This window comes from Artemia sp. Qi Xiang Cuo, chromosome 11, assembly GCF_049724085.1.
Source record: "Artemia sp. Qi Xiang Cuo chromosome 11, ASM4972408v1, whole genome shotgun sequence".
Classification (NCBI taxonomy): Eukaryota; Metazoa; Arthropoda; class Branchiopoda; order Anostraca; family Artemiidae; genus Artemia; species Artemia sp. Qi Xiang Cuo.
The window spans coordinates 13,739,183-13,755,632 of record NC_142804.1 but is presented as its reverse complement, the minus strand read 5'-3'; the positions used below and the strand labels follow the sequence as shown (position 1 = coordinate 13,755,632).

At 35.8% G+C, this 16,450-nt stretch overlaps 2 protein-coding genes across 3 annotated transcripts in view; one reads left to right on the top strand and one right to left on the bottom strand.

Moving 5' to 3' along the window:
• LOC148946661 (large ribosomal subunit protein mL55-like) overlaps positions 1-4,282 on the bottom strand; it is a 195,048-nt gene extending 190,766 nt beyond the window's left edge. For both annotated transcript variants that reach the window (XM_089096317.1, XM_089096315.1), the window contains exon 1: positions 4,147-4,282. In XM_089096317.1, the coding sequence (XP_088952443.1) occupies positions 4,147-4,211 (65 nt within the window). In that variant the 5' untranslated portion in view covers positions 4,212-4,282. The remainder of the gene's footprint in view (positions 1-4,146) is intronic.
• A 176-nt stretch (positions 4,283-4,458) lies between these two features.
• The window catches only part of LOC148946659 (carboxy-terminal domain RNA polymerase II polypeptide A small phosphatase 1-like), a 46,547-nt gene continuing 34,555 nt past the window's right edge, over positions 4,459-16,450 (top strand). The window contains exon 1 of the mRNA XM_089097078.1: positions 4,459-4,613. Coding sequence (XP_088953204.1) covers positions 4,547-4,613 — 67 coding nt within the window. The 5' untranslated portion in view covers positions 4,459-4,546. The remainder of the gene's footprint in view (positions 4,614-16,450) is intronic.

Sequence of the window (16,450 nt, the reverse complement as noted above, 5' to 3'; positions counted from 1 at the left end):
TCTTACCATTTCAAGTTTTTGAAATATCATCAATAAAAATAGCACTGAATTTTATGATTAAAAACTTGGCTGTCAACAATTCAGGGAATATATTTGCACATTAGGGGGTGGGGTGGGTAAATTCTTGATGGTAAATTTGCAGTTGTCCACATAATATAGCTAGGATGAAAGTGAAACATCATTTGATGCTTTTTCATTATTCATATAAAATACCCTCAGGGCCCCATTAAGGGCACAAGGTAAAATTAGCCCCAGAAGCAATTCTTAAATTATGAAAGAGCATAAAAAAAGGCATCAAATGATGTTTTTACTCTCATCCTAGCTAAATTATAGGGCCACCTAGAAATTTACCCCAAACTGTCCTGTATATATGTAAATAGTGATGATCCACTCATGAACTGTGACATGAATATTGAGTAAATAATACCTGGCAACATCTACAGGTTCTTTAACCTTAGTTGCTAGAAGATGCAATCTAAGGTATTTAATGTAAATTAGATGGGACAAAATTAAACATCAAAATTTACCATCAATTTCAACAAGTTTATTGAATACAGAATCAGCTATCCCAGTGATGCCAGGTGCCTGACTTCAGATAGTTCACCAAGGGAAGCAAAAATGCGCCATCAGTGCATTTGTGATATATAATTTTTTGGTTGGAGTTCAAAATTCAGGGTAAATTAGATTGTGCAGGGATAAGTGCAAAAAAAAAACAAAATAAATAAAACAGAAATTCAGAAACAATGCTACCAGATAGTATGAATTTTACTTTTCAAAATACTAGAACTGAAAATTGGTAGAATTCAGTCTTCATTGACAGATTTTGGCACCATATTCTGAAATCTGAAACAGTGAAGCATTTTTGACTCATTACATTCACTTTTGTGGTCAAAATTTTCTGTTCTTAGTCTCTGGCTTGACAAGAAAGATATTTTCCTTAGTTCTCTGATATGTCAGAGAATCAAATAAAAAAGGGAAATAAAGAAGATCTAAAAAAAAAAATACTTGCCAATATCTAAGGTGGTATTTTACATTACTTTCTGGCTAATATGCTGAATTATTCCCTATCAACAATAGAAATTGTGATTAAAGAACTAAAAAAAGAAATAGGTACTCAGTATACTGGTCTTGCAATATAAATAAGTTATACAAAAACGTGGAAGTTAAGGGTGCATTTGATAAAGATAACTAATAAATAGGATTTTCTAATGTAGAACTAAAGGGACATCCACCATATGGCTAATATGGGAATACAGTTCATTTGTGATGTAAATGGATGTTATATTTAGATTGAGGATGCAATTCTAGGTATATATTTGCACATTAGGGGGGTAGGGGAATATATTCTGTGAATATATTTAATTTTTGCCATCATTTGACCTGGAGCACAACAGATCCAGTATGGACCTTAATTTGCTCCGAAGTGCGAATTAAGGTAATTAAGGTAATATATAGGTCCTAAGAAATTTGTGAATTTCTTATAAAACTGGAAAAACAAGGACAGAAGTGAAGATAAAGGCTATCCCCCTGCAAAATGTGTGGTAAAGTTCTACTAAATCATATTATTGACTTATGCATAAAGTGAATATACCACTCAATGCCTTTTTTATGCTGATTATGAATATAGTAATCTTTTTTATCAAAATTGAATTTCAACCCCCCCCCTATATATGCCAATTCAGGGTATATATTTCTACATTAGGGAGGGTGGGGGAAAATTTTATTTCTGATGTAAAGGTGAGGTAAGTTTAAACTTTACCCCCACCCCCCCCCTAATGTAGAAACATATACCCTGAAGTGGCATATATAGGGGGGCTAAAATTCATTTCCAAAAGAAATGATTATTATATTCATAATCAGCATAAAAAAAAAGGCATCGAATGGTGTATTCACTTTATTCCTAACTCAATAATATGATTTGGTAGAAATTTACCAGATGTGTTAACTAGGATTATTCTGCATATTGTGAAGCAAGCATTGTTTTCTTAACATGTTTCCTTATGTCCAGCTGGTCTCCTAGGCTTAAAATACTGGTTGGCCGGTTGGCTAATTTAAAGATTTGTATATAGTGTATTACGGTAATTACTTGGCTAAAAAAAAAAGAAAAAAAAAACTGTCTTCCTACTTTAGTAACTGAAATAAATGAGCACTTGAATAAGGTCTAGACCCTACTCATCCATCCAGTTCCCTAGGACAAAACAGTATATCCAATCCGATAATCCAAAAATCAAGTCCAAATTAGAGCAAAATTGACATCAATAAGTATACATCAATGTTCCAAAACCAAGCTATAGCACCTTAAATCTACAAAAACTTTATATTCCCCAGGTGATCACCACATATCGGGGTTCAGCAGATGAAAACTCATTGCTTAAATGGGTTTCGGCGCTTAAATTACATTACCCAGACAAATTGAGCGTGCCATGCCATAATCTAGCATACCCCTATGTAGTGACACCTATGGAATAATCATAAACAAAATCCAAAATATCCCAAAAATGTATACCCCAGAAAAAATTGTCCAATTATCCTTAACCAACCTTCATTTAACACTGACAGCCAAACCTTCAGCCAATTTAAATCCAAATAATTACATAGCACTAGCCATCCCCCAGAACAATTTCACTTTCACTCAAATTCTAAGAATTAAATTCCAAATATCATACGTTAATCTTTACCTACATGTGTCGCAACCAACCCTAAACTACCAGGAAGATAAAATACCATAAAATATCATTCAAGATATCTTGATAACTTTTATTATACTTATGTAAAAGTTGATTATACTGAAAACAAAGCTTTTTAAATTGCCAAGCAAGTTTATTGGCAGAAAAACCTCTTAGAATTAGCTTCTTGCTAAGTAACATACATCTGTTTCTAAAATCAATGTAATTAGTACAAATTCTTGCATATCTAAATAGTTGGGAAAAATACAATGAATATGTTATATTTGAATGAATATTACTGTTTGGAAATGGAAAATTAACTATTTCAACATTAAAATCGTCTGTTTTATTATATATTTTAAAAATTATTGTATTATTAGGTGCCACATTAATATCTAAATCTAGAAAATGGTCATAATTGCCATTCCCATTACTGGATTCCACCTTTAACTCTGGTGGATATATTTTACTTGAAATCTCTAAAAAATTTGAACAATTTATTACCAGAAAGTCATCTAAATATCTTTTATTATTTGAGAGCAAATATTTTATGTTACTTGGATTCTTTTTATCTGTCATATAATCATATTCTAAATAATTTAAAAACAGGTCCACTATAACTGGACTGGCATTACCCCCCATAGGAATTCCAATACTTTGATTATATACATTACCATTAAATTTTATAAAAGTTAAATTTTATACACTGTCAAATTAGCCATCTGGTGGTATCCCAAACTAAAGAGAAGCATGATCTTTCAAGGTCACATCTCTCCAATATGTCTTTTAGGTAAGTGACATCATAATTTACTTCTTTATACAATGTTTTTATGACATTACAATTCTAAGCTTCAAAAAGATATGAATTCTCAAACTAAGTTATGAGAACAAAATGTTTCATAGCTTTCAAAACATAAATTAGAATGACAAGAACAACCAAGTCAAAGATAAGAAATTAGACTGGCTTTTATTAATACTACTATCTACAAAATTGCAGGATAAAGAAAATGTTCTGAGATTTTGTCATGAAACAGAAGTCAAAGACATACATATGAGACAAAATTGTGCTTGGCAAGGTCCTTCAGCAGTTCTGATTGTTATTTTATTTTTGCTTTCCTTTTAATGAACATAGAATTAGTTTTGTATATTTTTTAATCATATATTGTATTTATCTTTGACTAGTATTCCAGATCATTTTCAAAGTTAAACAACAAACCCCCCTTCTATATCACCCAAAATTTCCTCAAGAGTTTCATCTTCATTTTTATTGTCATTGAATGGTTTTTGGATGTTATACAAATGCACATCACCTGGCAACTATGGGCTATCCTAGCCCTAGTAAATTAATAGGCCAGGCCTATAAAAACTTTAACACAACCAATTAGGCCTAGTTTAACTTATTGTCAGAATTCTGAACAGTTTTTCACAAGAATATCATAGCCCTGAAATCACATGATATTTAAACTATAAACTCAAATACCTTTCATTTTTAGCTCCTCTTGTGATGGGCGCATAAGGTTCAACATCATCAAATTGTCCCTCCATGGCTCGTGCCACTGTTTCGAAATTTAGTTATTTGAAAGAAAATGTAGTCCTTAAAAACTACATTTTCTGGAAAAAAGATTGATATAATTTTGAAGCATTTGTTATTCTTTGTTGCTGCAAATTTATTTTGGACAAGCTTAGAATATGTAACTTATCTTGAAATTTGTTTCCTTCAGTATTTTGAGTAGGTATTACAAGTTTTAACGCAACCATTTTTACTGAAAAAAAGAATAAGATATGTTTTTAATCCATTTCTAAACAATTTTCTGACAAATACACTGCACTCCACTACGCTATTCATAAGAGGTATCAAAGCATGCAGTGTATAACGTAGAATGGATGCATCTTCTATTATCACACAAGTCAGTAGAGACGAAGAACTAAGTACAAATAATGACAGAGGTTGGTCTCACTTTCTAACAAACAGACATCTACCATATGGCTAATATGGGAGTAAAGTTCATTTGTGATGCAAATGGGTGTTATATTTAGATCAAGGATGCAATCCTAGGTATATATTTGCATATTAGGGGAGTGGGGTATATATTCTGCAAATATAGCCTAGGCCTAGCCTATAGGTTCTAAGAAATTCATGAATTTCTTAGAAAAACAAGGAAAAAGGTGAAGATAAAGGCTATCGTCCTGCAAAATGTGTTAACTAGGATTATTCCCCGTATCATGGAGTACTACTTGTTTTCTTAATATGTTTCCTTATGCCCAGCTGAACTCCTAGGCTTAAAATACTGGTTGGCCAGTTGGCTAATTTAAAGATTTGTATATATATACACTGTCAAATTAGCCATCTGGTGGTATCCCCTAACAAACTAGGTTAGATCAGGAAAGAGAATTATGATCCTATGTTATAGGGTGAAAAACCAGTAGCTATCCTATTGAGCAAAATTATATAAAACTAAAACCCTCACATCTTGTTACTAAAGAGGAATTGAGAATGATTAGGTATATTAATGAATAGCTAAAAGTCTAATCTATGCATCAATATGGTTAATATTCAAATTATTTAAGATCAACCACTTGAAACTAGGCCTATTAGTTTATTGACTTACCTACAGGGACCTCTTTTTGAAATACCAATTATCCTATTTTGATGTATATATTCTTTTAGTGTTTGAGTTTTATTCACATACTAACAGCTGATTTTCTTCTGATTCTAGAAATGTAACTTATTGCTTGATATTTATTCAATAAATCCCAAATATTTAAATATGATTTTTCTTTTCAATTGCTTTTCAAAACAGAGACCACATTTTCAATTTATGCTGACAGATCATTAGTGAAAATTTGACCAAGAAGGGTTCTTGTTACTGCATTCACATTGCTTCATGTTGTAGTAAAAAGGGCCAAAAACCCATTGCTATTTTTCCAGAATGCCAAAGAAAAGTGGTCTTTCCCAAAAAGAGGTCTTTTACCCTAATATAGATTGAGGGATTGGTATCTCCAGTAGAATACACTATAAGATTCTGAGTGCTGTTTAGCTATGAAAAATTCTCAAATAGCCTACTATCATTCCCAAGCATACATCACTTAACAGCCTACCCTCACTACTCTTCAGCCTATAATGGTCAAATGTATGACCTGAACTGTATATATTTAGTGAATCTTTCATATATTACTACCTTTTCTTTTAAAATTGAGGCCTTCCAGTGCTAGCCCATTTTGACCTATCCATTTGATGCAGGTGGTGATATCAGCAAATAATGACTTCATAGAAGTTCAAGCATTGGCAGTGACTACAGTATCTATCTGTCTATAAGGTTGTAGAAACTTAAAGAGAGACAAGTGGATTGGTCCACCTAGGCTTGCTGGTCCAACTCTAGTTACATGAAGAGTTGCACTGTTGATGTGATACTTGGATCATGGAATGCTCAAAGCAGCTATAGTTGAAATTATTGGATTTTATTGCTAGAGTAGCCTACTATAATTTATTTCTGAACTCTTCTTCAAATTAATTTATTGGCAAACAAGCAAAATCAATGACATCCCACACAAGCAACAGGAAAATTTCATAGAGAATAGGCCTATATAATTTGGGTTATATATTAAACTATGGGGGGGGGTTAAGCAATGTGATCAACATTTAGGAATGACTTAGAGAATTATTATCCTCCTGACTACTGAAATAGATATAGGCATTGAAGATACATGATTTTTACATAACTAGTTTAAAAAAAATTACTGATTTCAAAAATGACCTCCTAAAAATTGCCACCCCCTCTCCAAACTCCACTGTCCACTCCCATGGGTATTGGTTCCTAACCAAGTAAATCAAACATATATGTTGACTATGTAAAACTTTTATTTTTATCAAGAGAAAGAAGCAGAAAATTTATTATCCACCAGTATTTTACTGGTGGAAACAAGAAAAGTAGTTTTTGTCACTGACAAGACATATAAACACTTTACATTAAACACACCACCATCTTGTCTTTATTGAGCAGCCAGGAAGGCTGCACCTCTTTGTATTCTTTAGTTTGTGGTATTTGGGTAAGTGAATGGCTCCTTTGACTCTCTCAGGTGGTAATGGTTGGTGCATAATGAAATTACCAGCCAAAAGTACTTCTCAATTGTTGTCTTCCTCAACATACTGCTCCAGTTTTGGCTGACAGAGAAGGTACTCTTCAACATGAAAACAATATAAAATGAGTTTGTTCATGAGCCTGCATCTAGATAAAAGCATTTGAGCATGCAGCATCAATAAAATGATGAAAGAATCTTACAGTCCATTTTCTAGTTCTGGAAGCAAATTGGTAATAATTGATCATACAGTCAGCCATGTCCACTCTGCCCATGTACTTGTTGCAGTCAGCTAAAGACCTTGGGCAAGAGATTGTGATCTGCTTCCTCTGCCTTTCTCATCTTTCTACTGTTGTCTCTTCTTCTACTGCCTTGAAATTTCAGCCTAGTGTCACAATTTTTGAATCAAACCATTCGGTGATGGCTAGCTTCCAATATTCTCGCACAGATGCAACATTTGATCCTCTCCCTTTCTTCTTCATTTCTTTCTCTTGCTTCAAAGGTATGGTCTCTTTTCCAAATCTATTTTGCATGATTATGCCACTTGCATTTATCTGCATTTCCACACAGAAGGTTGAGTAGTTTTTTTTGTTTTGTTTTTTTTAAATCAATCAAAGTAGAGGCTAGATCCAGGTGGGAGAGTTGAGGTAGCTAGCATGATTACAATTCCAGCTGCAAGGCATTGCATACTTTCAGGAGGTATAGTGGCACCCTGATAAATCTCAAAGTCAAGTATGAGGCCCTTTGGATTAACCAAAACAAAGTTTTTGAGGCCAACAGGGTTTGGCTTATTGGGTACATACTGCCTTAACAACGTTTTTCCATAAAACAGGATCATCTGCTCATTGATTGAACAATTTTTGTCCCTTGAGAAAGAAAGGCAAACAGTTGATAATTGACTGAACTCTCCACAACCAATTGTTCTTCTTAGAGTGAAGGAACAGTTTTTTCCTATATTTTCTGATATCTGATTTACACTGTACTGTGCCTTCCAGAACATTTCAATTTGAGATTACCCATCAACATTCAGGCTCTTATAGATTTTTTTTATTGGTGTAGTTTGTGGCATATGCTGTCACATTGAAAAAAAAAACTGGGGGAAGTACTGTGTAAAAAAACTCTTCTGGTTTCCAAACAGAATGGTCAATAAAGATAACTTCATATCTTACTGAACCTGTGAATCTCAAACTTCTTGATTTCCCTCCATTTCTTTTAGCCTGTACTTAGGTCTGCTGGCTAAAGTATGTCCTGGGAAGGTATTTTGAAGTACCTGCCTCCACTCCCCCCTCTAAAGGGTCTTGACCTTTGATGACCTTTAAAAATCTGTATATCATAAAAATGAAAAATAAAACCTTGCAGAATAAATCCTCTGCATACATGAAGTAGAACAAAATTGTTTTCAGTTTTACAACTTTGCTGCGTTCCAATTTACAAAGTTTTTCAGATATGCAAATACATTTCCTAAATATTGGGGAAAAAACCATTAATATGGCTTAAAATTCTACTCAAATAACAGGAATTGCATTTTTGTTGAAATTTCAATAGGCAAATTTCAGGACCCTTTAGAGGGAGAAGGAGTTTAGGTAGGTACTTCAAAATACCTTCCCAGGACATACTTTAGCCTCTCGACCCATCCCTGAAAGTTTCATTTTCCTAACATAACCCCTTTCCAAGATAGGCAAAAGTAGAATTTTACCTACCATTATTATTATTATTATTTATTTTTAACCCACACTATACAGAGGTACAATACGTGGAGTATCATGGGGAAAAACACAAAAAATGCGACACAAGACAATATATAAATAAAAAATTACCAAATTACAGTGTAACACATAATGTAATGCTCTGAATATAATAATCACTGTTATTACAACTACATCCCAGCCTCTCTCTCTATTTTTGCCAGGATTGAAAGAGCTCTAATGATAGTTTCAAAGCAGGCAGAAATGTTGTATGAAGAGCTGCTGACAAAGTTTAAAATGCAAACTCTGGAAAAAAGAAGAAAGAAACTCTGCATGGATTTTGGAAGAAAATCTCTGAGCCACCCAATTCACAAAACCCTTTCCCCCCTCAATCCAGAACAAAATGACTCCCACGCAGGGTTGCAGTGTCTGTTGAGAAACTTCAGCTAGTATGCTGTGCCCATCAGCAGTTAGCAACAAATTTTATACCTAGTTTTGTAAATATGTACAACAAAAGTCAGGAGGATTGATTAGTGTTTTTTTTATGCTAAGTATTCAATTTTTAATGTGTCTATCCTTGTATAATGTAACTGATGCTTTTTAATATGACTATACTAAAGAAATTTGGCAGTGCCATGAAGATTTTTGTGAAAATAAAATTTTATCTATCTATCTATTGGGGCTACATGTAGTTCTAGATGAGGGGCTTATTTTTGTCTTGAAATTTATTTAAGATAGGTAAGTAAAACTTTAAGGAATGAATCCAGGGCCTAAAATATACTTTGGGAAGATGTTGCAAAACTAGTATCTCCATCCTTTTCTTGTTTCTAGGGCTTAGAAGATTATATACATGACCTTTTCACATTTTGACAAGAAAGCTTTTGCTTTAATTTTTGGTTTTTGGTCTATTTTTCATTAGCTTAAGCTTTTGAATGAGGAAAATTCTAGATTAGGGTTTTTAATTGGTCCTGGAAAGTAGTGGAATTTGGTAAATGAGAACTCAGGAATAGATGCTCTGCCTTAAGTAAACTCTAGGAAGATATTTTGAAGCCACTATATCTACCCTTTCTTATTTCTAGGCCTTAGAATTTTTCACACATAATCTATCTAAATTTTGACAAGAAAGGCTTTAAGTTTTGTCCTTTTAAATCTGTTTTTCATTGCTTCTGTTTTTGAAAAAGTTAAATACTAAATTAAGCTTTTATTAATCTTGGAAAGTAGTTAAACCAGGTGAATAAAACTCTCAGGGATGAATCCAGAGTCTAAATGAGCCCCTTGGAAGGTATTTTGAACTGCCTATCTGAGTATCAATTTAATGGTTGGCCAGTTCTAAAGGAACCATGCTAATTAAACAAATGTAGTGCAACTAGATTTCTTACTGAAAACTCAATTGAAGGTTAAATGTTTGCCAAATTTTAGATAGGCACAAACCTGCCATCTGTACAATCTTCTAAGCCCTGAAAATATGACAAGGAAAGAGATGGTAGTTTGATGACACCTCTCCATGGTATATTTTAGATCCTGGATTCAAAACTGAGACAAATTGTAGGTTCAGTAAGACTTAGTGTTAGTAGTTTACTTTGCCCTGTTCTGATATGTAAGGTGACATGCTCACTCTTTCCAATTAGGGCATGTATAGGGTAGATAGGAGAGCTTCCAATCTCTTAAGAAATACTAGGTCCAGTGCTAAGAATAATGTCAATGATATAACTTTAGGGAAACTGGTCTTTCTAGGTGTTGTTTGGTAGGTTGATATCTCCTTGTAATTTATAGATCAAGTTGGTGGTGTCTGCTATCTAGAAAATAATCTCAACTAATTCTCGTTTGTTTCCTCTGGTGACAGTGATGATAGACTTCTATATGCACTGCCAATTCTGACAGGAAGGTAGCTTTTATTCTCTGAAAAACTGAGCATTCTAAGAGAAAGTATGGCAAATTCAAATAATGAAGAAAAGATGGAATTTTGGAATATTCTACTTTGGTTCCAAAATATAGGCAGAATGTATGGTATGGGATATCCTAGAGGGTTTGGGATATTTAGGAGATATTGCAATTATAATTATTTCATTTTTGGTTCTTTACTGACTATGTCTGATTTTCTTCTATTAATTTTACATCATTATGTAAACAATGCACTGGTCTCCCACCTCAAGAAAAACCAATTGCTTAGCAAAAGCCAACATGGTTTTCGAAAAGGCCACTCAATTGATACTAATCTAATTGAGTCATATGATTTTGTGACTAGACTCTTTGATACTGGTCAGCTGGTGGATGTCATATTGCTCAACCAAGCCAAAGCCTTTGACAAAGTTCAACACCAACTACTAATTTTCAAATTGAAGGCATATGAAGTGCATGTAGATATAGTAGCTTGGATAGAAGCCTTTCTAATTGGCAGGGCTCAGAGGGTGTTGGTGTACAACTGCAATGGCAATGCTGTCTATTCTGAACTGCTACCAGTCACAAGTGGAGTGCCACAGGGCACCATCCTGGGGCCCACATTATTCAGTATGTACATCAATGACTGTACAACAAACCTGAAGAATCCTTTGATGCTATATGCTGATGACTACAAGCTCCTAGGACTGGCCCAAAATGACCTAAATCTGTCATCTATACAAGAAGATCTGGACAGACTATCTAGATGGTCATTGGATTGGTGTCTACAGTTCAATGCCTTAAAATGTAAAGTTCTACATCTTGGATGCAATAATCCAAACATGCATATTACATAGGAGATGCCCAACTTGAGGCAGTCAGTGAGGAGAAGGACCTGGGGGTTATTGTTGACAATGAGCTGAAGTTTCACTGCCACACACAAGCTCAAGTTGCAAAAGCAAACCAAGCCCTTGGGCTCATAAAGCAAACATTTACCACCAGGAAGCCGGGAGTGATTACAAAACTGTACAAAGCCATGGTCCATCCTCACCTGGAATTTGGCATGACCCTAGCCTCCCCCTACTATAAGATGGATGTGAACGTACTTGAGAGTGTCCAAAGAAGAGCAGCTAAGCTTTTCTCTGCATAGCAAGACAAATCCTATGAGGAACGTCTCACCTCACTCAAACTCCCTACCTTAGTATACCATAGGAAAAGAGGAGATGTAATAGCAACTCATAAGTTGCTAGAAAATGACCTACTAAGTCATGTCTTTTCCCTGTCCCTCTCAACTACCACAAGAGGACATACCAAGAAGCTGCAGGCTCCCTATTGCATCAAGCAAGAGCACCAACAGTTCTTCTCAGTCGGTTCCATCCAACTCTGGAACAGCCTATCCTAAGCCACTGTCCAATCTAAAACTCTAGATGTCTTCAAAAAAGGAGTTGATCAAGACTGGGCCAATGCCAAATGGAGGCTGAACCGGGATGTCAAATCATAACCTTGGAACACCACCAGCAAGATTTCTACAGGAGGCTCAATGCCACCTTATCTCGCTAGACATGCGATTTAAGATAATTTAAGGCAATTATATTTCCAGCAGTTCATTTGCCCTAAAAAAAAAAAAAAAAAACTTGAACCAGTTGGATAAACAGATTTTTATCCAACTGGCTGAAAACATTGGTTGAGGGTTTCAACCCTCCCCTTCTACATGAAGAATTGGTTGATAACTATAGTACATGATACCAGTTCACCCCTTGCAATCAAGAATATGTTCACAATGCATACATTACCTTTAATTGCACTTTCCAGCAGTAAGGACAAGTCCTGTGAATGCTGGTCACTGATGATGATAACTCAACTTGTTAGATGCATCTAATATTGTAAGCCAAGGTTTCTTGTACCAGTCTTTGTGAACTGCAGACTTGAAGGCTTCAACACTGGGTGACATAATAGAATTCTGGCTAAGGGAGTTCCATAGACTGACTATGCGGCTAGAAAAGATGTTTTGTACCCTGATGTTTGGCATGTTTTTGATAAAACTTCAAGGGGCGGCCTCTAGTACTTGGTGAACTGACTATCTAGAACAGGTTGTGGATCACACTCTGGTCACATACTAACTTGTATGTCATTATTACATTTCCTTGTCTATGTCTATATGTGAGAGATGGCAGTTTGAGCTTATGTAATCAGGATGGATATGTAAGATTTGAAATCCCTTTATGCATTTAGTTGCATGTTGCTGCGTTGATTCTAGAATTGATATATCACCCTTATTTACTGGAGTAGTAATACACATCCAAAAGTCCAATTTTGGTCTGATCAGGCCCTTTAAGAGCTTGGTGATCACAGCTGGAAATCTGCTGCAGAATGTTCTTTTCATTAAACCAAGAGTTTGTTTGGCACTGGCTACTATAGACTGTGCATGAAAATAAAACTTGAGCTTATCATCAACCAAGGCTACCAGATCTTTTTCACTATGACTGTTTTGAACCATTGCTGGATTCCATAAAATACTGCCACAGAGGGTTATTTACTCCAAAATGAATGACTGCGTTTCTGAATAATAAATTCAAGCTGCCAGGATTTCGCCCACTTTGACAATGCATCAAGATCAGCCTAGATGGCTACAGCACTTTGAGGGTCATGGACTAGGCCAATTATTTTCGAATCATCTGCATACAAGAAAATTATATTCTCTATGATTGAAGGTACATTGTTGATGCAAATATCTAATTAAGTTAGACTCAAAACTGTTCCTTGGGGTACTCCCCTTTTTACATCTGCTGATTCCAAGAAGATTGATCTGTTGTCTCTAAATACCCTTATCACCTGCTTTCAATTGGCAAGAAATTACATTCTTCAGTTGACAACATCTTCATGGATGTCCATTGCACAAAGTTTAAAGTTTAGTCTCCTATGGCAAACTTCATCAAATTCTTTGGCTAGATCCAGTAATAACATGTCAACAGGGGATCCCTCATCCATAAGTTTTGAGACATGCTTGTTTGTGTCAACTGATTGATTGAGACAAAATGCATGTTGATGAGGTGATAGTAGACTATTAATATTGAAATGAACCATAATGGCTGAATTGACTATACCTTTGAGTAGTTTTTCAAGTACTGATGTACAACTAATTGGTCAATAATTGTTAGCTTCATTTCTATTGCCCCCTTTGTGTACAGGCATGATGTAAGCATCCTTCCAATCTTGCAGAATATATTTAGTACTGAGAAACTTCTGGAAAAGTAGAGTGAGAGGATGTGACAAAACTGCATGTGTCTTGTGTAGTAGTGTGGGGGGGTTACTCCATCTGGTCCTGTAGGTTTATTTGGGTTAATCTTCTTCAATTGGGTTTGTACATCAGTTTTGGTTATATTAATGGGTGCTATGCCATTTAAAATTTCATACCTTTGGGGATCTGGAATTCAAGTATTATCTGGGGTAGTAAATACCAAGATGAACTGCTTATTTAAAGTATTGGCAATTTCTCTTGGGTCACAGATTTTTGTGCCATCTAGTAGAAGTTGGGTAACAGAATACCTACCAGGGTTACAAGATGATGCATACCTCCAGAACTTCTTGGGGTTAGATGTTGCTGTGGCTGCTACTGATTCCTCATATTTTTTTATTGTTTTTCTAGTAAGACTTTGCACTTGGTTTTGTACCTGTTTGTGTAATAATCCACCTGGTTGTGATTCTGTATGAACAGCTTCCAGTATTTCTTACTTCCTCCCCTCCCAAATCCCTGTAGCACTGAATAGCTGCTTCGCAACCATGCTTAGTTTAGCTTGTTAGTGCTAGTGTTCCTTGTTTCTGGCCCTGGCAATGTAAGTAATCAAATCCTTGACCCTTTTTACTTTATTTAGTGCAGTAATCATGCCAGTCATAATTAAAAATTCACAGTTTACAAACTTTTATTTATTATTTGACATGTAGTAGTGCCATCTACATTTGTCACTCTGTGGCAATTTGGACTCCTAAAAAGGCAACCAGATGGCAATGTTGTGACATTGCTGGGAACCACCTACAGATGCACATGCAGAGGCAAGCACAGAGGAAAAGGGAATAAGTGGTATTTTATCCCAGTTCATGTTTCAAATCTGTTGACCAGATTAAAGACTAAACAGAAAGTTAGACTATGGTTGCTTCTAAAATTAAGCTGTTGGATGCACTATGAAATCCCACCAACTCTTATGCCATGTTATGCTGATGTGATTGTTTCTGCTGATTCCAGAAAAACTCCTCCTGTTTTATGTCCTGAACTCATATCTACCAAATTGCAAGTTCCCTCTGCTCTCATGACCAATGCCTGCTCCTTGACTAACAAGATGGATGAACTAGAAGTCCTCTTACAAGAATCCAGTGTACCTATAGCAATCATGACTGAATATTGGGATATCACAAACAATACTGGATATATCAAAGGCTACACTTGTTTTTTAACACCTGCCATGATAGAGGCCTAAATCGCAGAGGAGGTGGTATTTGCCTGTATTTTCGTAATGACCTCCCATTCAAACTGCTAAGTGCCCCCAGTGACTCTTGCCATGAAGGATTTTGGGCTGAATGTAAGCCTTCTTAACTGCCAAAGAAGTTTTCATGTCTGATAGTGAAATCTGTCTATTACCCTAAAAGGGCCAAAAACAGAAAGGAGCTTGTGATTTACTTGCAATCCTGCCTTGATAAGTTTTGACATACATATGCAGCTCTTGCATTTATTGTTGGAGGCAACTTCAACCAAGCCAACAAATAGTGGTTATCCAATGCGCTTGATCTGATAAAAGTAGTGAACATTCCCAGCCATGAAAGTGGCAGTACCTTAGACCAGATATTTACCAATCTCAATGAACTTTACCATCCTCCCCTCTCAATGGGCCAATTACAAACCACTGATCATTTTGTAATCCTGTTACAAGCGAAGAACAACATGCCATAACCAAAAAGAAGCAAAGTGACTGTTTGTCCACTAAATTGGGACTATATATGTGCCTTTGGTCAGTAGATTGGTAATTACTCATTTGAAGAAATATGCTCAATCACTGACTTGAACCTTAAGGTTGAAACACTCAACTCCCTGCTGCTTGAAAAGTTCCATCAATTTTTCCCAACTAAAGTAGTGCCAGTTTTTGAATCTGACAAGCCGTGGATCACAGAAAACCTGAAGTTATTGATCAAACTTAGATGCCGACTACTCAGTTGGGGGTGTATTTCGGCTGCAAAAAAGTTACAGGAACTGCATTGTTGGTGTCAGTAGACATGCTAAAAAGAAGTATGTTATTGAGAAAATTGCCCTCCTGCTTGATGGTGATTTGCATAAGTGGCATTTGGCAGTCAAAAAGATGATCAGAAAATTTGTTAGTAGTGAGTACTGAATATCAAGGAGGCACACTTGTGCCTCTTTAAAGAGGTGACCCACCACAATGTTAAGCGATTTCCGATCCTAGCAGTTACAGAGAGACGGCAGTGATCGCATTTTTTAGCCTAAGCTCAAACTAAGAAACATTCAAAATTTCACCCCCCTCCGACTTTATCTTCATGGGGGAAAGTGGGCCGGAAGTTTCGACCCTCCCACCACAGCCCCCCTTTAACGTTGTCCGATCGGGCTGAAATTTAGAGGATAAGCTTTCCTAGGGCCTGGGAGCTTATCCTCAAAATTTTAGCTCAATCTGATCACTCCTTCCCTGTTTTCCAAAAACTAAGTATAGCCACTTAATGTTCATCAATTTTTTTTTTTTTTTAGCCACGCCTACAGGCAAAAGTTGGCAACGGATCCGGGTAAATGAGGGCTCATTCGAAGCAGAATTCGACCTGTTAGGAAGTGGGAGATTTTCAGACCAAAAAAATTATCCCCCAAATTTACATTTACGAAAAACCTCGTTTTCCTATAAGAGCCCATGTTAAATTTTGAAACTCCAACCACAACCCCCCTTTAACGCCGTCCGATCGGGCTGAAATTTAAAGAATACGCTTTCCTAGGGCCTGGGAGCTTATCCTCGAAATTTCAGCTCCGTCCGATCACTCCTTCCTTGTTTTCCAAATACCAAATATCAGGTTGTTTTTTTTTATCAGTCATACCTACAGGCCACAGTGGGCAACGGATCCGGGTGAATGAGGACTCATTCGAAGCGGAATTCGATC